At 46.3% G+C, this 27110-nt stretch overlaps 2 protein-coding genes across 3 annotated transcripts in view; one reads left to right on the forward strand and one right to left on the reverse strand.

Moving 5' to 3' along the window:
* LOC135372626 (uncharacterized) overlaps positions 1 to 12939 on the reverse strand; it is a 69179-nt gene extending 56240 nt beyond the window's left edge. For both annotated transcript variants that reach the window (XM_064606144.1, XM_064606143.1), the window contains exons 1-2: positions 12830 to 12939; positions 11318 to 11472 (exon numbers count right to left, since the gene is read on the reverse strand). In XM_064606144.1, coding sequence (XP_064462214.1) covers positions 11318 to 11472 — 155 coding nt within the window. In that variant the 5' untranslated portion in view covers positions 12830 to 12939. The remainder of the gene's footprint in view (positions 1 to 11317; positions 11473 to 12829) is intronic.
* Positions 12940 to 14545: 1606 nt separating this feature from the next.
* Positions 14546 to 27110, forward strand: part of LOC135372619 (uncharacterized) — a 128712-nt gene continuing 116147 nt past the window's right edge. Inside the window, exons 1-2 of the mRNA XM_064606138.1 lie at positions 14546 to 14595; positions 14892 to 15015. Coding sequence (XP_064462208.1) covers positions 14905 to 15015 — 111 coding nt within the window. The 5' untranslated portion in view covers positions 14546 to 14595; positions 14892 to 14904. The remainder of the gene's footprint in view (positions 14596 to 14891; positions 15016 to 27110) is intronic.

Below are 27110 nucleotides of genomic sequence, written 5' to 3' on the forward strand. Positions count from 1 at the left end.
ATCAGAATATGCTATATTGCAATTGATTTCATCCCGGAAAAAGTCATATATATATATATATTTGTAAAAAATATGTTCGCATTTAGGAGGGAATAATAACAGACGTATTTTCGTTACCGTTTCTATTTTTTCCGTTACTAGGGAGTCTTAGGACACGGTGATCGCCCTCAGATTCGTTTTCCGTATCGCTATCAGCCAATCAGCTATCAGCGTAGCACTAACCGATTGGCTGATAGCGATAGGGAAATGGAATCGGAGGGTGATCTCTCTTTCCTAAAACTCCCTACTGCTGTATTTTCGTTTCCGTTATCCATTTCTGATACCAGTTTTTCAATTTCGTGCCCGTTACGTTTCAGTTACTGTTTTCAGTAATGGAACAGCCGTTACACAGCTGCGGGAGGGCAGCCCGTGCGGCTCTGTCAGCACCTTGTTTTGCCCAAGTGTTGCTTCGGTGTCACGCGTACGTCCTACACAAGTATTTTTACGTCGTTGGGATGCCCGCATCTTGTACGATTTTTAAAGAGGTGTAGGAACATGTCTTCAGTCAGTCTTCTGTTTTCAGTCACGCCGAGTTCAGCAACCCAATATCGCATTACTAGGCGGACGCCCCCCTTAGTATATGTATATGGTGCCAAATAAAATTGAATTGAATTGAATTGAAAAGTAAACAATACGGCCGTGGCCACTGTGAAACATAGAAAGTAAAAATAAAAAATGATGTGCTGTCATTCTTGTGCCATGGTGCAGTAGTGTGTGTGGAGCCTATGTTGTGTAAGTCTCATGTCTTGATGTCATGCAGGTAGGTAATGTCACGAGTAGCTAAGTGAGTGATGCACCCTCCATATCCAATATTGCGCTTTGTTCCCACGCTGTCGTGTAGTAGTTAGATCATTACAGGGAATGGAGTCGTCAAAATAAAAAAATAAAATGAAAAGTCGCTCAAGTGTCATCGCACAACAGTAATAGTCATTACCCGAATTGAATACCGGACGATAATTTTTTTCCCGTTTCTGTTTCCGCTAATGGAGGACAATGGTATGCGTTTTCGTTTCCGTTACCATCTCCAGTTTCTGTAATATACCTGTTTAGTTTCCGTTACCACTAGCGTTACCCTTCCTTGGCATTTAGGTGGGACACCCTGTATTTCTGGCACAGAGTAGAATAGTCTGTTTACTGTTCGCGAGGACAAGTGGTGCTGGAAACAACGGCGGCTCTCCTGGTAAGGCTGTTCCGTTAACATTTCCTTACCAGTTCGCTCGGTTTTCTGCCTTCTACATTCTCAATATATTGTTAAGTAAGCAAGGCCAGTCAACGATTCGAAGCATCGAAGGCAGTCTCAATGACTGTTGCAGTGCATCAAAATAATCACTTGAAAACTTTAAGTAATGGGTATGTCTTCCTTTCTCGTCGTCGCATCAACTTTAGGAGCGACAGAGTAATCCCTCACAAACCAGTAGCAAACCCGAATGAATTTGACATGTCGCATATATCTTATGACGACAGTTAAATTAATGACCTCCCTATACCTGGTCGCGTAAGATAATACAAACGACATTCTCATTGTTGCGATGACACCCGAAGAAGGCACCATGTACGACAACCTGTTCGAAGCAGGGTGTCGAACCGAACCCGAACCCGAACCGAAAACCGTACCCGAACCGTTATTTTTGCTGGAACCGAACCCGAACCCGAACCGAAATTTTCGTGACACTGCTGAACCCGAACCGGAGCAGAACCGTAAAAAATAATAGCGGTAATCGGTTCGCAACAAAACGGTTCGGACAAAAAAGAAGTCAGCATAAGAGATCCTCTCTATCCGCGAACGAAGGCACATTGGTATCATCATCACGCGCCTATATCATGGATTTCAGAAATTTTCACCTAGCAGTCAGACGACGACGTATAGTAAGTATACTTTCAGTGTCTTTTTAACACGTTGAAGCGCAGTTGTCCTTGTGAGCGCCGCGGCTAGCGCCCCACGCACGCGGTGATGCGGCGTCTACTCTTCAGAGAAGAGGTGCCATCACTCTTAGAAATGATGGTGGTGGTGGTGATGGTGAAAGGGCTTGCCGTTGTCGGCCTCACGTATGTGGGCAACGTCACGACTGACGCCTTGGGGGAATGTGCGTCCTGGGCCGACTTCTAAGGGAAATGAACTTCACCGCATAGCACGCTCCTAGCCAACCACCATCTCGAATGATATCGTTATCTGCCCTGATTTGTTGAAAACTGGAGGCGTACGCCTTTTTTGTGACAATTATGAACAGCATAAGTCACAAAAAGGCGTACGCCTCCCGTTTTCAACAAATCAGGGCAGATAACGATGTCATTCGAGATGGTGGTTGGCTAGGAGCGTGCTATGCGGTGAAGTTCACTTTTAAGAGTGCACGCGGACGAAGGAAACAGGAATGGAGTAGGCCAGTTATGTAGCTCTACAGGACGAATATGTGATCAAATAAGCGCCCAAGATTTCCCTTTACACGTGAGCAGTACAAATTAAACAAGTCAGAAACATGAGAAGTGGAGAAGGAGCTTACGCAGAACGGTGCCTGTTTGATTGGTCGTGGTTTGAAAAGTAAATGTGGTTCTTCTTATTGGTAGTGCAGTTGTGTCGTGACACATTGCCTTTGTGTTGTGGATGAACTAGTACACTGCTGTGAGCGCGGACAGAGTAAGGCTAGCGGCTTATTTTCGACATGCTTCAGTACGGTTTCAGATCGATTCACGCTGCGAAGGCAGTGTGCCGGCAAGTACTGTCATCTATATGTTACGCTGTCCATCTTATTAGGCTTCCTTCAAGTGTATCTTGCTGGCACTGTGCGTGTGAAAAAAGAGATTTTGGGAACAGAAAGTAGCAGGACTACACCGCTTCAACAGCGTGGACTCTATTTGCAATAAGTGTTCATCCATTTCTCGCTAAAGGGCTACCTCACCTCTAGAGACGTCAATGCAGACAACACCAGTAAGCTATTAGCCACGCATTTCTTGATAAAATCAGTTTTATGGAACATATAAAACGGAAGCGTTGAACCGGTTCGCGAACCGGTTCGGGGCTGCGAACCGGTTTGCGAACCGGTTCGATTTTTGGCGTTGCCGAACCGGAACTGAACCGGAACGAAATCAAAACAACGCGAACCCGAACCCGAACCGAACCCGTATTTGTTGCGGTTCGACACCCTGGTTCGAAGTGCGCAACCATATCAAATGCATGGTTCTGTACGAATGCGGTATACGGAATGTTGTGTGATCTAGACTTCAAAATTCACTGAAACAGTTAGCCTTTCTTTCTGTCGTTTTGTGCTCGTAATACTATTCCAAAGGAATTCTCCAACAACAGGGAGGGTAGTCCTAAATGATTGAAGGAATGAATAGTTCATTGCCAAACATCATTGTTGTGGAAGAAAAAATCAAACTTTACTCAAATAGTTATTCGTTCTCTCTGCCATTTTGTGCTGGGATTACTTGTACAAAGGAATTGTTCAAAATAAATGAGTGTAATAATACATTGTATTGTAGACTGTATTGCCAAGCATTATTGATCTGGAAGAAAAATCCGAGATGACCTCAAAGAGTTATTCTTTCATTCTGCCATTCTGTGCTCTGAATACTACTCCAAAGGGATTGTTCAATATGAGGGTAATAATAAATAATGGAAGGAACGATTACTTCATTGCAAAACATTATTGATGTGGAAGAAAAATTCTAACACCACTCAAACAGCTATCTTTCTTTCTGATATTTTGTGCTCGGAATACTACTCTAAAGAAATTGTCCTACATAAAGGAGGGTAATAATAAATAATTGAAGCAATAGGTACTTTTACTAAAGTACTGCAGGTATTTTTCTTATTGCATTTGCAAATGAGTGTCATGAAAGTTAACGGAAGTCTATGTATATTTATCGCACGGCATGCGACGCAGCAAGTTCACAATCGCAACGCTTTTCTCGACAGTGGCATGTCCGTAAGCTTCAAAGCGCGTTAAACACTTCCACTCACTTTTTCACACCACTCAGCTGGTGTAGAAAGATTATGAAGACCTCTATGTTATGGACTGCATCCTCCATTGCCTGTGGGGAGCGACATATTTCTGGGCACTTTTCGATGGGGCCCACTTTTCAACAGGCGATTCCTTAAAATGTAGCCTGTATACATTCTAACGAAAAGCTGGCAGCCATTGCGTGCCCTTCCACTCGCCTTCCTGCGAAAACACAGCGCGCTGTTTCGTTCGATCGAAGCTCGTTGTAGGATGAGAAAAGTCAATGTCAAGGAAATAACCTCAGGACAAGACCCGCCGGTATTTCGAACATGTAAACAGTAGACAGACGAAGCAATGAAGTAATTTCTTACGATTGGACGCTCGAATCCAGCAGGTATATTAATGGTAGAGATGATCTCACTGCTCTTGTACCGATGCAGAATATGAAACTTCAGGATGCGGGCCTTTTGAGCCCTTTACTGAAATCGTCACTGTTGCTGCCGAGCTGGTCAAAAAAGACACGGCGGACTCAATTCGCAGTCCTCCAGTGGTCTACCACAGTTCATATAGGTATCGAGCTTCAATAGATGTTCGTACATAATATTTTGCACTATATCTTCCTTGTTCAGGAGTCATCGCTGATCCGACGGGTGGTTATTGGGAGAGAGCAAGATTTACCGGGTCGCGCCTATGTATTCATCACGTGATATGACAGTGGGATTTTTACTTTTTAATATATTTCATATGAATCCATAAATTGAATCTCAGCAAATCTGTAATGAGGCAGGGGTTGTAGACAGCTTCCACGTGGTGACGAGTTCTGACTAGATTCTTTGCGCATGCAACTCCCCAGGAAACAGATCCAGTATATCTGCTGTCAATTATTCGTTAGCTGACTTCCAAAAATCTATGTTGCCGTCACACGGTTGGTTAATACACGTCGCTTGTGGATTGCCAACTGTTCATCTAAATGTAACTGTAATGTGAGAATCGTGGTGTTTTCTGCTCTGCTCTCATGTGGAATTACTGTCACAGCACGGTCGCAACGCCAACCCATCAACAAGAACGTAATTATTTGCTTTCTTCTCAGAATATGGCATTTCGCGAAGTGCAAATGATAAAAAATCGGCCCATCCATCACAGCGGTCCTCCCATTCCACAGCGGTGCAGATTTTTGTGATAAGCAGAGATCCTGCGCACCATGTTTGGTAGCTCCATTTGTGCGTTCTCTCCCACACCTCCGAAAGGAAGCATGTCTACAACGTAGCGTACAGCGAAGTGACATCATTGTGCGGGTCTTGCTAACAACTCCACCCTAGGTCCCCTCGTGATGTGGGACAACGTGTGTAAGGCTTGAAAGAGGAGTAGCTAAACATTTTCTGTGCAAGAAAGCGAAACTGATAATGTGACATTAACACATGTGTCCTCTACACTGCAGATTTTTCCCGGTTTGTGGTGCTTCTAAACCTAGTTATGCTATTCAATGTGCTGTGTCCATGCACCTTGCCAGAAAAGATCACTTAAGTTAGCCAGATTAGTGTTATTTCCATAACAAATGCTGTAACCTTATTATGAGGAAGTGATAAAATTGAATTGAAAGAAAGTATGTCTCCCCTGCACATTAACATATAGAACTTGTCAGAATAACAGCGATATACAGAATAAAAATACAGAATATATATATAAAATAGAAAGAGCGATTCAGAAACCGTACCCCCCTATTTTGGCTAATGCAGTAGGGATCCCCTCACGTTGCGGGAAAGATAACAAGAAATGCACGCGAGCGGAAGTGCGAGAAAGAGTGAAACCTGGCTGCCGTTTCCGCGGAGGTGTCAGACGGCGGTCAGCAAACGAGTTTTCAGAGTGGTATACCGGTAAAATCGATGTACTTCGCTTTTGTTATGTGGCGTTCGTGCTAGCCGTAATGATTGCACAACGATTACGCAATGGTGGTCAGATGTAAGTTACATCTGTCCACCATTGCGTAATCGTTGTGTAATCGTCTCCATTTTAAATATCGTCTCTACTTTAAATACTTTTGCGCAGTATTTTGTCGTGTCAGGAAGTAACAACACCTCCATTACTTTATTAACAACGGTAAGCAAGCCGGATACAGTAGAAAGATCGAGCAATAGCTTCGGTTCCGTCAGTCCATGCCGAGAGCCCTCCAGAGATAAATGACTTTCTTGTCCCGCTTTCTACCAGCTCCGCAGGCAGGTGGCCCGGTAGGTCTTTGCTTACGAAAGCGAGCTACCCCGTTTGGATGTTTAGAACGTAGGAGTTAAAACGTTTATCGAAGTTTCGTTTCATGTTGAGAAGGTACTCTTCACGTTCTGCACGAGTCGTTATCCGTTCCTGCAGCTCGAAGTGAGTGGTACACGATTGTTAGCCTAGAGGAAGAGAACGACGCTGAAGGCGGCGAAGGGTGAGCTGCAACCAAAAGCCGAAGTACGAGACCGGTTGTTGTGCTGAACGGCACTTTGCACGCCACACTTCGACCTGCCAGCGGAGTCTGGGTAGGCTGTGAGGTAGTATTTGTTGCCTCTAATGATATGTTCTGCCAAGCCGTTTGCCGCCGGGTCGTAAGGAGCGGTCTTGCGGAAAGCGATGCTCCTCTTCTGTCCGCAGGCCTTCAACTCCGGCTTCTGGAGCCAGGCCGGTTGTCCGAAACGAGAACCTTGATGTTCTTGATGTTCATGTCCCCATCGAGGAGGGCAATGACGCTGTGCTCCTCCACTCTGCTGTCACCTACAGATGCCGTCCGTGTTCATTGGTCAATAGCTATGAGAAATGCATGGGTGCGGGCACACTTTACCCTCTTTTTCCTCACCGAAAACGTCGTAGTGTACAACCTCAAAGAGGTGGTGGAGTGCTGGTGAATGACCATGCAATCGCTAGCCTGTCGATAATTTGCCTTTGTTGTGTTAGCACACATGGCAGGTAGTAACATATCGCCGTGCGTCAGCCTTGATGCTGGCCCATGTAAAGCAGGTAGCGAGCTTATTTACAAGTCAGAAAACATCAGGGTCTCATGATTACACGGTCGTCGTAGAGGGCAAGGATGCGAGGCACCAAAGTGTCGGGGACGTAGACTTTCTGTCTTTCATAGATGAGCTCCTCGTACCCCTTCCATTGCTGCAAAGCATTCACGCGGTAGGTTGGCCTGTTCCCGTGAGCCGGAAACGTGATAGCGAGTCTGGATAATTCATCGGTGCGCGGTGAGGTCCGCGGCGTCGAGTCGAAGTATTGCAATTCGCGTATCCATCGCAGTACCGGACCTTTGCGTTCCGGTAACTTGCTGAGGCAGGAGAATTCCTGGTTTTCGATGAGGAGGTGTAATTTTCGATAAGTGAGATCGGGAATAGTTTGAAGCGACAAGGATGCCCAAGGCCTCTTTCTCGGTATTGATGTAGTTGGTGCCGGCTGTCGAAAAGGTGTCTGAGTGGTGGCCTACGACAGAAAGTTGGCGTCCTTTCGGGAGGCTGGCATGTTTGTGATAAAGAGCGCAGGTGCCGTTCCCTGCGGCATTCGTTTTGAATAGGACGAGGAAGATAAAGTCAGGCAAAGACAAGACCGGCTCAGATGAGATCTTCTGGGCTAAATAAAAGTATACCAGTTCGCAGTAATAGGATCATTCGAATGGGATGTCTTTGCGCGTGAGCTCGGTGAGGCACTTGATGATCCTGGCGTATCTCCCATGTAGGCCCGGAGGTGCCCCGATAGATTCAAGAAGACTCTCAACAAATGGGTGGCATGATGCTTTCGGAGTTTAGTTAATCCGATCAACGGATTCTTGTTTACTGCTCTTGGCCTTGCCGCAAAGTACGCGTCCAAAGATTGTGACCTTACGTTGCAAGAAGACGAGACTCGCTCAAGGCAGATAGCACTGCTGCAAGGTGCCCAGCGTATTCTGCATGCGAGCGTGAATAAACGTCAATACCGCCTATATATACGGTGCAGAATCCTCCTTTGCATCGTCGGACGGCATTATGCATACTCTTCTGAGACCATGACACGGAATTCTCCCAACCGAAATGCAATCCGTTGTATCCGAAAACGTGGTAATCAATGCAGATAAGTGATTGTATTCTTCGGAAAGATGGATTTGCCAATACCCCTTCATGAGTTCAGTACAGGAGAAGACCGTGTAACCACCTGTATCGCTCATGATGTCAATGCAGGGAATGGAAAGACGTCCGCTTCGCGGTTGATTTGACGGTAGTGTGTACAGCGCCTGAAACTTCCGTCTTCCCTGTTGATCGAGCAAGCAAAAGTTAGAGTGGAACATCTAACCACCTTCAGAGTCAAGCATGGGCTGAGAGTTCCTTTTGTGCCAGACCTTTTTGTGACGTCATATTGGGTATGACTGGCGCCGAACCACGCTTGTGTTTGCGAGCTAGAAAGGCCCAGTGTGCCTAGCAATTGGTGGCGGGCAGATGGCCAAGCATGTAAGCTCCGGGAACAAGCGCAAGAGGTCGTCCGCAGTCTTTGGCTGGCGGAGCAATTTGGCACGACCTATAAAACATATGTCGCTAGGGGAAGCCAACCTGCAGTTGACAATACTAACCGTGGCCCCCATTGTCAATGAGTTCCGCAGTCGGATTCTCATTCACTGATATAGGTATACACGGCAGGTTTTGATTTGGAATATAAAAGGTCCCGGTATTATTCGGCAGGATGAACTGGGACCTGTCACATCTTTTTTTTTTGTTTTTTTTTTTTGTCGCAAACCGTCTGATGTGTTTTCCAGAAAGGCTTGGTGGTTCTCACCGTCGAAAGCGGACAGAAGGCGTTCGCGATGTCTGCAGCGTTTGGCTCTGTTGAAGCCTGGCAAAGATGAGCACTGTAGGGTTGGTCAGTATCTGCAATTTGCAGAAGTATTTGCTTTTAAAGTACTATAAGTCCCGCTACGGTACTTTAAACGAAATCGCTTTCTTGCTCCGTTACACCGCGTTCTCCCGCAGCTGAGCAGGTACGAACAGAGGTATAAGCAGCGAAAATCTGCAGGTTATACCAGCTTTTTGCCATCTTGGACAGGAAGAGCGTTAGTATCTTAACTTTATCGCCGTCCGATCGCCAGAAATTGGTGCTCCTAAAATGGAAGTCATGCTTCGGCGCGAGCGAAGGTACCATCAAAGGCTTCCAGGTTGTGTAATTCGAACACTGCTTGGAGTCGAGCGACCCGGTCGGCGCCTGCAGCAGCTGGTGATGTTCGGCTTGCTGCCGTTATGCTGAAACAAGATGCACCAGCAAATATTGCATCGAGTCCGTAGTATGGAGTATTGACAGTGCCGATCCTGCCACACCAACTGTTGATAATCTGACATTCACCTTTACGAGTTGCTCGCTCCGGGTGTCTGATACGTTAGGCTTATTCTTGTGAAAAAGGGAAGTGTATTGTGTCAAGCGTACTTCGAGAACTATCCAGGGGTACAGGGTCATCTCCGTCGATGTGATAGCCTTTCAGAACAAAACTGTCACCGGAGGGCTCCGCATGGAGCTCGATCCAAGCCAATCTGCCGACTGCGGCAAAGATGTGACACCTTCACGGGTTCATTACTAACGGTGAGCAAGCCGAACGCGGTAGAGAGATCAACATTCGTTCCATAGCGAAAGCCGTCCAGAGAGAAACACCTACTTCTTGCACATCTTCCTAGCAGCTCCGAGGGCTACGCCAACGTCGCATATAGAAGTTTAGAATTGAAGGAATCGTATGAATTGTAGTTTTGATGATTGTTGCTTTGGTTAAAATATATTCTTTAATTTGTTATGAAAATTCGAGCCCTGTGTTGTGCGGCTTCTTGTACAACGCTGGACAGAAGTTTACGGCACAGGCTCCGGCGCATTCCTTCTTCGGCGTGACAAGCTTTGGTACCGTACGGACTTGCAGGCAGGTGACTCGGTTGCCTGGGCACTATAACATTTGTAGTGAGCGTAAGAAATTATTATGATACTATTGATTGCTTAAATTCTGCCTTTCGTTTGATATTTTTCGTTGATTTGGGTTTCTCATTGATTTCTTTGATTATTCCTTTGATTGCTTGTTCATCTTATTGGAGGATATTGGAAATATGCTGCAGTCATATGAAATGTAACGAAGGGGGTGTTTAGGGCTCCCCTGTAATGTTGAATGTCCATGATATCACAGTCACAACACCGGCGAATCGAATGTCAGTGAACATCATTAGTTATTATACAAAGTGGTCTTGTTCTGTGTACATTGTCTAATGGGCTACGGGACTTTTGGGCGCTATGTGCTGGCACAATTTCATAATTAAGTATAGACTGCAAAGTAAGACAGAAAAATAACATTAAGTTCTACGCCAAACTCGGAAAATCGGGAACGGAAACTTTTTATATGATTCGGTACGTTTATGATGATAAAGCAATAGGCAGTGCAAGGGGTTTTGAGTGGCACACGCACTTCAGGAGTGACAGGACATCACTGGAAAAAGAATAAATGTCTGGGCGACCTTCCACGGGCACCGCCCCGAACATGTTAACGAACTAGGAACTTGTGTATGACGATCGTCCTTCAACTATTCAGGCTATTAACATCGTCCGTGTGCCATATGGGAAAGTCACGTCTGCTACAACGTGCACCGCATTGCTGCACAGTTTATGCCCAGTATTCTGACCCCCGAACAGAAGGCGCACCGTGTCGGTCTACGTTGTGTTAGATGACCCATATGACACAACTTCGACGTCATATTCACCATTAAGGGCCAGGTCTGCGGTTACAATACGGGGACCATGCAACAGTTTTCGAAGGGGAATACTGATGAATGCAAAGCAGGACACTACCAAAGGGACGTTCGTAGCTTCCTTCGATATTCACGGAGTCGCGCCCCGAATTCGTCGTGTGAAGGATGGTATTCTAAGCAAAAGCAACAAATGGATGTCTCATCACGGGAATACAATTATTCACGTGTTTATTCTATACGTCGTCGGTTAGTGCGATGAGATTTTAAATAAAGTATTTACCTTCGGCGGAAGCACACGTTTTTACAACAGCATCACCATTAGCTAGGTTAGATAGATGCATGCATAGCTGCGTTTACATAAATACGACAAAAGCTTATCGTGTCGAGTTATCGCAAACAATCCTTTCCGACAGGGAGTAGTCGACTGGTCAGAGTAGGTGCGATTCACTTCTGTCGCATTCATGTAACTACGGCTTATGGCGTCGTTTTGTCGCATATGCTTAACCTGTTCCTTTTTGATGAAGCTTACTACATAGCGTAAGAAAACAATACCTGTTGGCGGGAAGCCTGTGTTCAATCAACAATATTTCAATAGTTTCAAAAAAGAAAAGAAAAAAAGAATCGGCATAAACGTACGGCCCCCTGTTGGTTCGATGTACCATGATGGAGTCCATAGCCTTTCGAAACTGTTTCTTGTCGTCTCCTCCTCCTCCGCCTCCGCCTCCGTCACCTCCATCCCCTCCGTCGCCTCCTTTATCCTCCTCATCCTCATCTTCGTCCTCGTCGCCCATCTGAAAAACCGAGGCTTCTTCTTCATTTAACGCACGAAGTGGTGCGTTAGGCAAACAAACTAGGACTCATCGCAAGCCAATAAAACTTGAGCGGAAGAAAAAGAGGAGAGTGGTTGGTAACGTCTCAGTTGGTCTTGGGGGATATGCAAGAGACACAAATCTAGAAGAAGACTCTCGTCTCGTCTTTTTTGTGTCTATTCTTGTACATATATCAACGAGCTCAGGGTAATGTTAGTAACAACTACGGCAACATGCAAGATATTGCTTGCATTCATTTTCCATTATCTACAAAATTAATAATAAAACAGTTTGGTAAGCTATACGGAACGTTGAGTGACATGCCTCAATGGATCTTCTTTCTCTAGTACACAACGAGAGGAAATATAAATATGAATCGATTTATATTCGGCTCATGCTTCATTCATGCAGCATCATTAAACCTAGCTAACTGGAAGTACTCAAATATGATATCAAACCGTTGATCGCTCATCAGTCTCCAAAGTTCCAAATACATTTGAGCCAGACTGTCGCCGCAGGATGACAGCCTACCCAATAATCGTTATTCGGGAAACGAATGTGGAACAAATTAGCTCTGCCCTAAGGAATGCCGTGCAGCTCCACAGAGATGACCGGACGACGCAGAGCGGGTAATGACAAATTCTGGCGTTACCCAGCGAAACAATTGCAGTATTCAATGACAAAAAAGGTAACCGTATGTTCTACAAGGCTGCGGCTAGAGCCTTAGCCAGGCCGTCTCTCCTGTGCTGCGTGGAGCGCTTTATAAAGTGATAGTAAACGACATACAGACGAATGTGCGCACATTTTCAGATAAATATAAATTTTTATTTCCTATGTACCGCTCTCGGAATTGCATGCACAATTAGTCTTCTGTAGGCGCCCCATGAGTGCGCGAACATAATGCGCAGAAAGAAAACAGGCAAATAGCCATCAATGTACACATGTCCTCCACAGCTCTTATGCACGTCCCGTACTGACCCGACACCCGTAATAGTGAGTTTTAGTATTTCGTACGCTGTCGCCTTCGCGTACGTAAGGCATCGCCTGGTGGTTCTGCGCAACGCACAAATCTCTGTTTATGTCCTGTGCGTGCTCGGAACCACCAACGGTATCCCTACGCAGCGTGTTTTAGTAAAGGATAAAAGATAGCGTAAAGGATAGCGTTGGTGATTCTGCGTATGTGCAACATATGAAGAAGGCTCGCGCAGCGCAGACAACGACCACAGTATTCCTTGCGTACACAAAGGCCATAGTTTACCATGCATATGTGTACCAAAGCTCACTAATATTCCCGACTGAATGATACTTCCAAGAACGACTACATGTGGTCAAGACTTACGCTTCAACGAGATAATCTTCGAAGGTTGCGCGAACGAAAGGCAACACAGCTTTCAAAGAACGGCTGCACTTTCTTCTACTTCTTCTGGAGAGAACGCGCTCCCTGTTTGTACTTTGCCTTCTTCTAGGTAAGTGCCTTGCACATTAACGGTTCATGGTAGCCGAGCCTCTCAAGACGTTATAGCATTATAATACGAAACGTACGTAGAACGGGGTAAGAGGTAGCTTTAAGTGCCGGCCTCGGTAGCTCAGTCGGTGGATTGCTCATCTCGGTGTATTTTTCTTTTTTCTATTTGAGTGAGAGGATATATACATCGCTGATTGAGAGACATTGTAATTGTGTCCCTGAAGGTATTGCAGTAGCGCAAACAATCGAGAAAGATATGCTTCACATTTTCGACGTCATCACTGTTTCGGCATCTTGGAGAGTTTACTTGTCGCAGCGGGTAACGCTGTTGACACTCTTATGGGCCAGTGTTCTACAATGTGTGTCTGTACTAGGAGCGTGAGCTTTGAATTCGATATGTAAATAAAATATAAGTAACAACATACAAAATAGGTCAAGCATTCAAAGTAGCGCCGCTAGAGCGAGTGAGATTTATTACAGGCGCAAGTGTTCATGGCTACAACGACTTGGGACGTAGCTGCACTGTAAATATCACGCCGCTTGGCCACCGCTTATTCACCAGTGACAAAATTGCAAAAATGTCGCCGCGGAATTAGAGGGTTCCTACTCGGCTTTCAACCGCGTCCTGGGTGCTCGCCTTCTGGCGGTTCCCAGGGTGAGGCAACCTTGGGTTTAGGATATAGGTGTGTGATTCCTGAATTGACCATTAGTTTCCAAAATCACAGAACAAATACGTACGCTCAGAAACCATGGACGAGTCCATGGAGCAACTCGGACAGGGAAAATTTGTGGTTTGAGGTCTGTGACTTTGTCCATTATCCCATAGGCTCTCTGCTTAACTTCGCTGATGATATTCTTTCATGAAAATATAATATTCCTGAAGTTTTGGATTGTCTCCATCATATTTCCAATCTTGGTGATCCAACAAAGATGTCGACGGAACTTTCTATACAAGGGGCCCAGTTGCGGCCCCGTGCAGACCAAGCACGCGACATAAAAAATCGGGTGCTTAGCAGTTATTGTTATCTATTGGCTTGAGGAGAAGCTACCCGAGACTTTCTGGCTTGGCAGAGGACACGGTTAAGCAAACTCCTCAGACAAAAGCGCATGATGCCTTTTGCGCTCCTAGTAAAGTTAAATAAATGTGCTTGTTGTACACTGGTATAGTAACTTTCTGAATGCGACAAGCCATGAAAAATGCGAGGTTTCTCTGTGTTATGGTTAAAAAGGAATAGGAATGTTCAGCTTGTTCGACCGCTTCATAATTGCGTCATGCCAGTTTACACTTACATTTAAATGGTTTCAAAAATGTTCTACGGCCCCTGTAAAAAATCGACGAGGGGGGTGAAATGGGGCCTTAGGAACGAGAGGGTTTCCGGCCCCTTATCTGTACGAATGCATCTAAATTTCTGAGGAAAACACTTCAAGTCAAACATCGATCATGTCTGGGCACAAACACGGCGTTTATTGGCATCCAGGATGCCATTACATACAGTGGCTACAGTGTGCACACAACATTGTTTTCGTTTTGCGTGCTCAGGCCAATCCCCCACGGTGGATCACGACCATATTTTATGAGGAGGAAGAAGTAGAAGAAGCAGTTCCCGAACACACACCAAGATTATCAAGATCTCAGAAACGTTAGTATGTTTCTTCTATATCCCACATTAAGAGGTTTCATGGGAGGAGGCCGCGTTGAGGCAGTACAAATAACGACCAGAGACTTCAGTAGAACTGTCATACGGGCAAAGCGTAAATGAGTACAACGCAAGCAGGCATTTCATCCAATCCTCGAAGGAATGCGGGAGTTGATTTTAATAACGTACCAATTTATTTGATATTGAGAGATACGTTTGTAGAATGAGAGCATAGGCCTTACTCCTTGTGGAACTATCCTTAACTCCATGTGGTGTTAGTGACTATATTGCTCTAGCAGACTCTGAAGCACGATGGCAGCAACCGGAAACGCCCCAGTCATCCAGATGGTAGCGGCTCCAAGATACCCAGCTGTGCTACCCGGCCCCTCTGCTGCTCCTGCACAACGTGCTCAGACACCACAGGTTGGTCAAGTGCCTTAACGTGTTTTTCATGGGAAAATGACGCTTAGTTTTTTGTGACAAGTGGTATGTGAACATAAGAAGCGATAGAAATTAGTCGGAATCAGGGGATGATGGTATGAATTGAATGTGACGCTGGTTGGTCGAGTTCGATATTCAGAAGGAAGCATCTCAGGGCGACCAATGCAATGCTATGCACGATGACTGGTTGCAGAACATGTCTTCTGACGTGCATTAGGTATTTATCGTCCGGTGACACCACCACAGCAATGCTGCAGTTCTCGCGGAGGATAGCACGAAAGGATTGCTTAATATTGACTCTCTGATTGACTCGCTGTGAGGAGAAGGCGCGTGAGCGTCCATCGGATCATTGCTGTGGGGCTTAAATGCTAAATATTGTGACGAAACGCTAGCCATGACACTGTTCGGAAATGTTCATTAAAATCACTGTTAGTTGTAGCGCCTCAAGCTCATCTTCGTGGGTAATACTGTCTGTTTCTTTCGGTGACACATAAACTCCTTACAATAGATCATGCAAGTTGCACGCACGCTAGGACAGAGTGAGAGGATGGGCAGTACAAACAGCACAAGCACTTAAACAAAGACGACAGCGAGAAGAACAAGAAGACACACAGTTGTTCACGAACTACACATAAAAACCATTCGCGCCTCGGATTAGAGGAAACAAAGGCACAACAGAAAAACATTGGTACGAAAGCACAATGAAAAGCAGAAGGGCACGTAAATCCCCCGCACAAATAAGGGTGTGCGGTTCAAAAGGTCAGTAATGTTTCTACGTCTAGCACATTGTATACGCTGATCGGAAGAAACTCCGGTGCCGCACAGTAACGCACTTATGCGAGAGAAAGGACACCAGGCATTCCCTAAAACAATTAATACGGTCGTGCAAAGTTCGCTCTCCACGCATCCATGCATTTTTATGGCATTTTCTATCATATTCTATCACCGACGTATATCTGGCGGTGACCGCCCATTTTAGGGCCCGCACTAAATAAGATTTCGGTACACCTACGCGAATACTAAGGCTGCTCAGCTGTTTACGAAACTCAGAGTGAGACCTGACAGTTACAATAAAATCACTCTCGCGAAAGGGAAGACGCGAGCAAGTAATGGAAACGAAGGCAGGTGGGAATGAACTCACCAGAGAAGTCGTGGTTCGCGGGCGGGTGGCCACATATAAGGCACGATGCAGGAAGCAATTTGTGCATGAGAATGGTTCACCTGCGTATAGATGTCCGGAGCACTCGCGGTTGGGTTGGCAGCATCCGCACGTCTGACACACCAAATCTTGCGAAACTGTCAGCTTTTTGCCATTCTTCGCTAATATACAATGGCAATGCAGATATCCCGTTGCAGGAAATTAACTTTACGTGGGACTAACCCAGAAGCACTTCGAAAAAGATGACGAAACGCAGAGCTCTCGTTAGTTCTTGGCGTTCACTGGTACTCCCGCTGCTAGTCCCGCTGCTATTACCCTCGCGGAAACACAATATTGGACCCATACTGACTGGCTGTTGGCGATACCGGTCCAATATCGGGCACGTTTTGGCAGGATTTCCCGCATATTGGCTCAAACTTCCCAATATGTGCCCCATATTGCCACGTTTCAACCAATATGGACAAAATATCGGCAATATGAGCCCCATATTGCCCGTATACACCCCATATTGACAGAAAATGCAGGATATGGTATGTACCTGTGTTGGTATGCTTGTACCAAATGCACAAGCAGCACGGAAGAATGGACATTGAAAAGTGTGAAATGCCCAACTCAATACGTCGTTACATCGAACAACTTCTCGCACAAAATACACATTGTTCGAAACGGTCAACATGTCTGGCAATCCCACTGTAGCATGCACTGCAACTCAACAACTCAACTTTCCACTTGCTGCAAACAGCCGGCATCTTGCTTCGCGATGTCAATCGCGAATGTATATCCGTCAGAATTATGAAAGTCTTTCGGTCCTTAGTACTCTATAGGCGGGTTCGAAATACATATACATACACTGTTCATACACTATTGCGATATCAATGAACGCTTCTGACGGTTCAGCTCCGTGAGACTGCCGGGATCCTTCGGCTAGACTGGCAGAGCACCTGTTCTTCCTTTTTTTTGGGCGACGCAACTTTGATGAAGATGATGGCAGAAATAAAAAAGGAGAAGAGAGACATAAAAAGAAGAAAGAAGTAATATCAGTGGTGGATATACAGGATAATGCTTTATTATTACGCGGACTCATCATTGGCGTTATCACGTAAATATTGGCGCAATGTGGGCAAAATGGGCTTGCCAAAATTGGCGTCCGATAGTGGTCCATTGTGGACCCTCGTTGAAGTCCCCATATTTGTCCCATATTGGTCGTCGATATTGGACCAATATTGCTACTCCTGGCAGTCCACATGGGTCCAATATTGGACCCATGTGGGCTGCGGGGATTAAAACCAATGTTGGTGTGCGGCTTGGGTAGTCTTGCACATGTGACAGGCAAGGCTTGAATGCCGTGGCGCCAGAAGGGAACGCTATAAGTTAAAACAATAGCATTTGCTCCGACTGATGCATGCGGTCGGACAACGTTGACAGTGCTGACTGGTCGACGCTTCCAGTTAGGATGTCTTCCCTGTGCCTGCTTCTTTTGATGCATGTCTGCGCGTGAGATTGTCCGGCAGCACTCTAATAACTGGGCCAGCGGAGCGGTCAAACAATACCATGTGGACCCAGTTTCCTCCACTGCTTTCTGTGTTTCTGCACAGCTATGAGGGCAGTTTGCAAAATACCCGCATACGTGCGCCTGGGGCATGATAATTTGTGACCTGTATAGTAATTTGATCCTGTATTGGTTGGGATCGTCTGGTGTACTCTTCAGAGATCAGTGCCTCAGGTACCTCTTGGTGATTCCCTTCCCAGCCGGGGCGACACTGCCCAAAATAACATGAAGCTTTTGTTTTCTTTCCTTAGATGTACAGAATTGTTATAGTCAACCTATTAATGTTACGTGGATGCGGTCTTCGCATGTTGGTATTACGTCATGGCGGCCAACACGTGCGGGATATTTTGGAACTGTAATTTGCCTAATTGAGATTTCGAAATGACCTTTTTAATTGGCGGTTTCATTGTTGGAACACTGGAAAACCGAAATACAAGAATAGGGACGCAACCGTTCTTCGGGCTGTTGAAGATAACCCAATTTTGGAAACCGCGGTTTTCATGAGAGCATGTGATCATCAGGCGATAGCTGTTGTAGTTTCCGCATTCAATAGGCCCCGCTTCGTTTGAGTTTCGGTGTCCTTACTGCATAACTTAGGAGGCGGTTAATTCGTTGTCTAAGCATATTTCAAAAGTTTTGAAACGTTTGTATTTTAATTTGGTTTCACCTACGCTCGCAAATTAAGCAGTTAATTAAAAAATATAAATTAATTACCCAAATTACAGTTGCAAAGCACCGTGCAGATGTTGTTCACCAATCTGGATGACCCACGTCTACTATCCGCATCCAGATCACGCCGGTGTGTTATGTGTGTTGAGGTTGCAAACTTTCTCTCGGTAAGCGTAGAACCGAACACAAACAAGAGGCCACGAGTCACCTTATCCGCCAAGGGAATTTATTTGCCTCAAAATTGCATCTGTCCGCAAATTACACATAAATGAGTCGCATTACGCTTATGACAAGTGCGATGACTGATAACAGAAGCACAGGCTTGACGGATGCTACTCTTGCCATTCCGGAGGATATTTACGCCTGTAAGCATAAAGCAGAAAGTACGCGTAAATTTATCTATTTTGTTTGTGGAGTGCAGGAGGTCAGATGACCTAACGAATGGGATAATGTTTGCTCCCGCCAGGGTCAACGTCGTGCTGTTGTCATACTGCATCAAAGCTTAGGCCTCATAGGAATGAGGAATCAATGCTGTTGCCTATAAATTTTGCTCTCCTTCTGTTTCCCTTCTTCCAGCCACACAGTGCGTTTTACAAAGCGTTTGATTATTCGAAAACCTACGTTTAATACTTTTAACGGGAGTATGAGTTCCTCGGGAACAGTCGCGCTGAAGTTTTTCGCAGAGTCAGCTAGTGGCCGACGGGCAAACTACTCCCTAGTTCAGCGGCCTCCCGTGTGCACATTTTTTCGTAGCTTTCTTGTGAATGCGAGACGTTGAGCAGCGCTCGAGAGCGAGCACATCAGAATATTAATTGATGTGGGTAAAAGCGCTAAAACTGAATGGGACGAAACACAGACACTGAACTGTTTGGCGTCCCTTTCCGTTTTAGCGCTTTTGCCCACATCAATGATTCATCAACAGGACCAAAAGGTAGTTTTAAATGCCAATATTGAAAATGAGATGTTATTCTTGTTAGGTCACACGAAAGTGAAAGTCGCGCAGGTGAAGTTCAAAAGATAAACATGTTTCTACACATTTGCAAACAAACCGCGCGAAAGGTATCGCAGCCACCGTTGGATTAGAGCTGTTAACCTTGTGATATCGATGTTCACAAGATTATCAATGAAATTACTTCAGATACCTTTATCTAGGGCACATACAAGAAGTTCACATGTCCTTTGCTAGATAGCAGGCGTCTTAACCCAGTAAAGCAGAAATATCCCAGCTACGTCCCACAAAGGTCGCACACGTCGCATATGTCTATGCCTGCCACGTCTATGCGACGTTACCTGCACGTGCACAATGTGACTTTCAAAAATGTCTTACTTTCTATATCCCTGGGACATCTCATAGATGTAAAAAGAAGGAGCAAGCGCCCGTTATTTTTCGGAGACATCGAGGGCACGTGACCCCTAGTGGCATGACGTAAGCAAGAGGGAAAAGTTTGGGGTTTACTACCTTAGTTACCAAGCAATCACAGTATACACGGTAGCTTGAGTTAAAAACACGATATTTGCCAAGATGGGGTGTCAGGAACGTTCACAGGTATACGCTGACGTCGTTTGCAGACTCACAGGCTAACGGCAACGACGTTGTCACCGTTGCAAAAGTCATACGCCACGTTACACACGTACTCCAACAATTTGTATTTCAGTATATGCTCGTTCTGGTATCTCTTGAAATCCGCGTACGCGGTGGAGGGTGGAGGGGCCACCCCCCCCCCCCACAGCTCTCGCAAAATCTGTATCAAAATGCGTGTTACTGCGCACGGAGCAATCCGTGCCTCTCTATTGGTCGGACGCCACAAGCGTGTCCGGATTGGTTGCCAGAATTTGAAAACGGCACTTCGCGCTTCCTCGCCTGCGTGCTGTGTTCTCCTTCGGCGGTTTCATTTGAAATCTGAACGGTGGGCGCCGCGTTGGCGGTGTCTTTCGTTGGGAGGCTAGTGCGTTCGCCGTTTTATCCGTGTATTATGGTGCCTTTGATCGTGTTGTACTGTTTCTCGCCACAAGCATCGGTCTACAAAGAGCCAATCGGATTTCAAACTGAAGTGTTGTCGTGAATTCTGGCTCGATGAACATGTTCGAGCGCCGTCAGATCTGCATAGCGGTGACAAGAAAATATGATTCATGGAGCAACATTTTATGTTTGACGTGTAGCAGGCAAGGACATGATGATCAAGTGATTGTGCGCAAGTATGTGGCAGTTGTTCGTTGCTGGGAATAAGCTGTGTCGATATGCGTATTTTGCAAGCTTGAACTTTGTTCCAGTGTGCTAGGAAGCGCTATGCAATGGACTCAGTACGCTCAGTGCATGTATATGTGTCAACCTGCCGATTGTGTCAGTATAAATAAATTTGTTCATTACGACACTTTTCACAGTTGTTTGGGACTCACGGAATAACTTTACGACGTGCATGAAAGCTAGTAGACTTAGAGGTGAGGGGTAGCCGGTACAGGCCAGTAGGGAAAGCAGAAGTCAGCAACAGCCAGAACCGGTCGGGCTGCGAGCCGGACGGAAAGACTTCTGATTGGAGGATTGAGGAAGCAATCGCTGCACGCTCATTGGTCGTGTGCCCAGTGTTGTGTGATTTTAGCTATACTATGGGCTCTATGGGGAGTTGTGGAGAGCTGGAGGGGCCAAAAAGGGAGCATGAATACACACATTTGTTATTCCGGATTCGTGGACCAAGGTGATGTCTTAGGACGTTAGAGGTCGCTATCTACTGTGCGCGGGTACTGACTCGAGTGCACCACCTGCGAAAATGGCCAAATTTCCAGCTCGTCCGATGCGCGGTCCATATGCTCGATTAGTGCGCAGGAAGTGCATTCGTGAGATAATATCGTAAGTACAGCGTTCCAGAACGACATATTGCACGGAAGGACGTGATTCGAAACGGTAAGTCGTGGGTGATAATAAGTGTGGCTTGACGCCTTGAAGTTAGGCGTTGGTTCACGGTGTGACCTCCTTGTTAAACTTTTTCCGCAAATCACACTAACCGAGGCTGCTGTATCAATGAGAACCTGAACATGAGTACCGCACTGACAACGGTCTTAGCCATATGTAACACGCCGTTGGGGGCACTTCGTTCTTGTGGCGGCGCTGCCCGCGAAGGTAGCCCTCTCTACTATAGCGAAGCGCCACAGGACAGGGAACGAGACGAGAGCAGACAACACGAGGCGCACTTCCACAACCACAACGCTTCATACAGCCCACCCTCCCCTAATTCGACCTTGGCGTATGTCGCTCCAGTAGTATGTACCAAAAAGCCAAAATCTCTACCTTGTCACACTTTCTTGTTTCCCTCCGGAGACCTAGGGCGCAGTGATGGTGCTGGCGAAGAAGGCCGATATGAATTGGGGACAAGTGCGGGATGGGGGACGGGGCTGGCGGCATGACATGCTCATATGAGGGGGAATGGGTGGTTTAGATTGGCTCCAGTAGATGGGGCTGTCTGTGTGAGATCTTCACTTGGTCTTGGGGCATTTCATGGTTGCGGTTGAGAGGAGATGTAATACTTCCGGATGTGACCTACACGTCCACATCCAAAGCCAATTGGACGATCGTCATATGTGCGTCCGTAGCCAGGATATCTCCTTGAATTTCTGGGACACGAAGTGGGGAAATATGTCGGAGGAGTCCGAGAGGCCTCGGGCGGTGAAAACGGAGTATGTGGGACAGAGTCTAGGACAGGTGCCTGCGGAGACACCAGTCACGTGGGCGGAATTTGTCGGCATGGTCGTGGAAACGATGACTCCGGAGAGCCAATGTTTGCAATTTAAGCAATGGAAAAACTGTCCCTGGCTCCAAACCACTGTATTTCTTTTTCACTATTTGCTGAATATTCGAGGTGTGAAAAGAAGTGTAAGGATTTCGAAAGAACCTTGTAGTTCTTGACGGACGTTGGTACGTACCATGTTCTTCTGGTCAGGGCTATGCTGGCCGGTGGTTGCACCGTTGTGAACGCTAGGCAAGCGTTCGATGGTGTAGCTTCGGACACGATTTTGGCGCATTGCCTCACACTTCCGCACTTCTGTTTCAAGCAACTTTCGTACACTGAGAAAGTTGAACGCATAGTCTGACTCCTTTAAATAGACGACCGACTTTATCTTTCTGCGACATTGTTGGATTTGCGATCTTACACGGTTTCAGCGCGTTCTCCATGCGGCATGCGCATGTTTCCTAAGAAAGTTGTTCTGGAAATGCAAGCATATTTTCAGCTTCCTTTTGCTGGTAGAGCGAGTTTCCAGATACGGCAGAAGGCTTAGTTTTCAAATGGCCCCAGGATGTAATGGCGTCTTCATAATCTTCGAACCACGCTTTTGGTGCGCCGCCCAGGTAGAAGATGGCAATTCGCTAGCCAAAATGACTCATCCCACACGTTCACATCGCTGACTCTTTCGGACTCTTGAAGCGAAATGATGGGATATCCGCCTTGCTTACCGGTGAAGGTATATGTTTCACACGGCGCAACTTAAGAAGCATTGTATAACATGGCATGACATAAGAAGCAGAGTAAGACACTGGAGGTCGTTCCAACAGGTGTGCAAAATTCATATTTTTTCAAGTGATCAATTGCTTCACCTTTTGATTTCGAACTTTTTCTCTCTCTCTGTAGTTTGCGGCACCCAAAATCATGCGCCCAGGCGACCTCCCCACCACCCCAAAACTCCCCACGGTACGCCACTGCGGACGAGCAGAGCCATTACGTGCCAGTGCCGATCGCAATATCCCAGTTTACGTTTTCAGCAATATGTTGCACAGATGACACCTCTTGTCTTCACAATGACAACTTTATGTCGCGAGATGATAGATGGGCAGTTTCATCGCCAGGTGCGATACTCTACCTCATTGCTGGTGGTGATACGGGAAATGAAATAATGAGCTCCTTCACAATATGGATCGTAGTCCTATGGTATTCGGAAAGGTGAAATGAGCTTTCATGGCAGAACGATGGTGGGCTGGATGTGGCCAGGGACCAAGCAATTTTGTGTGAGAGAGGGGGCGAGAGTCAAGCTCGTTAAGGGATCCGGGGAGTACGGTTCGGGAAGGTTGATAGTCTGGGCAATGGAGGAGAATGTGCGCTAGATCTTCTACAGTAATGCAGTGACTGCATTGGGGAGAGTTCACTTGCCTTGTTTTACCATTGTGATTTGCTTGCTGAAATGCGGAAGCTCATAGAATGATTATACCTTTAACAATCTTCTAAGGATCTACCCCTACAATCTTCCAACCCATGAATCCAACCCTCTGAAAAGACTGTTTTTAGAATCCCGGGACATCCAATTAACCCCAGGAAATGTCAACCGGTCCGTCGGGTTGCTGGCCATCGCATACATCCATGGCCTGCGTTGTCTCACCTCAAAACGACCGGCTTCTAGTATAAAAGCCGCCTCCGCTTGGCCATTCTAATCGCACATGAAGGAGAAGTCGAACGGGCTTCGGAGCGTCGGGCCACTCCTTTTGGTGAACCTTGGTTGGTCCTGTTTCCAGTCTGAATTACTATGACGATGACCCAACCAGGCGCAACGGTGTCGAAGCATTATTGGACAATGAAGGCCATACACTTTACGGAGTCCGCCGACCACAGATAATCCGTAGGTGATGCGGACCCTACTTGCTGTACGGAGTGCGTTAGCAGCAGCTGATATGGATTCCACATGCTGGAGTTGCTAAAGCACAAATAGTTACCGAACACAAAGCAATAGTCAGTTCATACAAACACGTATCCTTTATTGCACATATAGATATCACACGTCAAATACCATTTTTTAAAATCCAGCCAAAAGTCCATTCTTCTAACTTAACCGCAGTCTTTGGGCCAGCATCTTGGCACACGCAGTGGTGCACATACGCTTCAAAAGAGTCTCAAGAGAAAAAAAAAACCCACTGGGATAGCAAGTCAATTGTTTATAATTGGGAAACCACATTTCAGAGTATACGCTGTTTGCCCCGCAACAGAAATTAGCAACAACCAGGCTTAACCACTTTCTAGCCATATGGACGAATGGGAGACTGCAGGAACTGTACAGACCATAAAAACGTTCGTAGGAAATATCCAAAAACGCATATCATGTACTCCAAAAAAAGTGTGCACCCCATCCATTGCGAAAATAACCTGCACCTTCTCAGCCCCTCCCCAACCAAAAAAAAATGCGCTGAAAAATGTAAACAAACATGAAGCCCTATCAATAATTCTTAAAAATTAATCATGGTTTACTCACATTTGGAACAATCTCTCGGCAATTTATTCCGTATGTCTGCAGGCCAGTGTCCTTGTACGTTGCAGCAAAATCAATCGCATATTACTCTTACAACACGTGCGTCGCAAAAATGTAATGACCAAAATGACGAGAATCAGCCGAGGCATGCTACACACACGACACACACTGACGAATAACCTTGGCTAACGTCTCGTCTATCAAATGCCCATAACGACACAAACACGCAAGCTTCCAATGCACGTGCGCTACACCAAGTCAAGCATAGCAAACCACAGAAGCCTATACAGCAACTCTTAAAGGCCGGCACGTTTATGTGCCAGTGACGATTAAAAAAAAAAAAAAATTCCGATGCTTATTCCTAGGCCCAGCATATCCTTCTCCCCTCTATTGGGTTTCGTTCCTTTGTTTGAGCGGTCGCAACGGATTTTGAAATTTGACACATGCATTCACCTATCACATACGTCAATCAGTATCACTTCAAAATCACAGGAAAATATACTCACATTTCTTTATCGACACTTTGGCGAGATAATAATCCACCATTTCTTCGCCAGCGTGTGCAGCCGATGGGTTAAATCCATCCAGGGATCTTGGATTGAAGCGCCCACTCCTTCACACTGAAACAACTGTCCCCATAAGATGTAGTTCCCTAGCCGGGCTTATGTCTTGTTTTTAACAAACAGAAATAGACATCATATAACAGATGATTTTACCAAAAAGATGAGAAACTAACAGATAAAATCTAACAAGAATCGATGTCGTATGACGTGCGAACGTGTCAAAATTAAAATGTATCGCTGGTTCCTTCGAGATGATCTCAGATGTTTACTGTGGCTCCCAGGACCCAACCGGCGACACCGTCTCATGCCCGCACCGCCTAGTGCGTGCTGAGAAAGGGGGAGGGGGCTTACCTGGACTAACACAACGCAACGACCTAAGGCATTTGCAAGATGGCACCCGCCGAGTCTGTTAGGCTTAGTGTTGCCGTGTTTCTCCTGCATTAGAAGTGCTCCAGATGGCGTGGTTCAAAAAGTGGTATGAAAAAGCTTCTACACCACACATTTTTATAATTATTTTCCATATTCGGTATATAGCGTTCTTCCACTCTAATACATTATTTCCCTTTTACACACGCAGTCTAATTTTTAAAAGAGATAAGCCGTCTACGGAACTACCCCCCCCCCACACACACACATATTTCACGAAGACCTGCGCTACACGGGGTTAAAGGGACCATGAAATGGTTTTTTTCTCGTGTTGATCCGAAAGAGTCTGGAACCAAAATTTTACCTTCGTCATACGACGAGTATTCTCGGGAGCGAATTTAAACGGAGCGGCGAAGGCAGCCGTGGGGAGCTGCCGCGCGGAGACACAGCGAGCAACTTGACGGGACCACCGCCGGGTCCAGATGGGTCAAAGTCGCCATCTTGCCATGTGTATTATCGTTATGCGTTATCGCAAATGCGTTAAATTGTGGCCACGTGAGCGCAGGGATGTCTTTTTTATTGCGTGTTAGCGACGCGAAGCAACTGTGGCTATGAGCGGAGTACAGATGTGGACAGACGGAGAGAGGACAGCAGGAAGGAGTGGGAGACAGGGGAATTAGTATGCGTCCTGGACCGACTTCAGGGGGAACTGTGCCGACATTCGTCTGGAAAGTCTTCGGAAAACCCAGGGAAAACCTCAGACAGCACGGCCGGCGGTAGGGTTCGAACCCACCACCTCCCAGTCTTCAGCACGACCTTGGTTACCACCAACGGGCGGACGCCTTAGCCCACTCTGCCTTCCCGCTGGTGTAGAGATCTCTGCTAACAGAGGCTAAGAATTTCAGACAACAAAAGTTTGTGGTTACTTTATTTTATCATTTTTCAATGAACTCTTTTGTTTCAGCTCAACATGACAAAAATACAAAAGCGACATTCATGTTGTCAAACAGACGTTCTGTGCCGCCGTAAAGAGCCAACGTTGGGTTTCCGCGTCTGGCAACTGCGTTCTACAAGAAGGCAGCTTCCGCTGTTGACCTGGCCGGGTCTGCGACACGTCATCGTGACGTGCCGTGGTCCCGCCAGCAGCATGCGCCGTAGGATCCCGCGTATGCGTTCATCGGGAGTGGAAATCTCCAGGACGCCAGCTTCCGCGCGTTGGTCGCAGTCTATCGCGGTCGCATCTTGTGGGTTTCGCCAACATGCCGAGACGATGTTGGATGGTTGGTTGCTCTAATTCACGTCAATATTCACCTGACATCCAATGTCATATGCTTCCCAGTGAAGAGACGTGACAGCTTTTGATGCCACGAAGCAATCGGACCGTCGGAATGGAAAGATGGTGCGCTGCCATCGACTGCTCGTGTATGTAGCGAACATTTGGATGATTGCGATTACGAAGGGACGCTCAATCTCTTCAGCGTACTAGATACCGAGCTGAGTGTCGTTTGAATCAACGTATAGCACCATCACAATACCTGTCCACACCGGG

Source organism: Ornithodoros turicata, unplaced genomic scaffold, assembly GCF_037126465.1.
Source record: "Ornithodoros turicata isolate Travis unplaced genomic scaffold, ASM3712646v1 Chromosome16, whole genome shotgun sequence".
In the NCBI taxonomy this organism is placed as follows: domain Eukaryota; kingdom Metazoa; phylum Arthropoda; class Arachnida; order Ixodida; family Argasidae; genus Ornithodoros; species Ornithodoros turicata.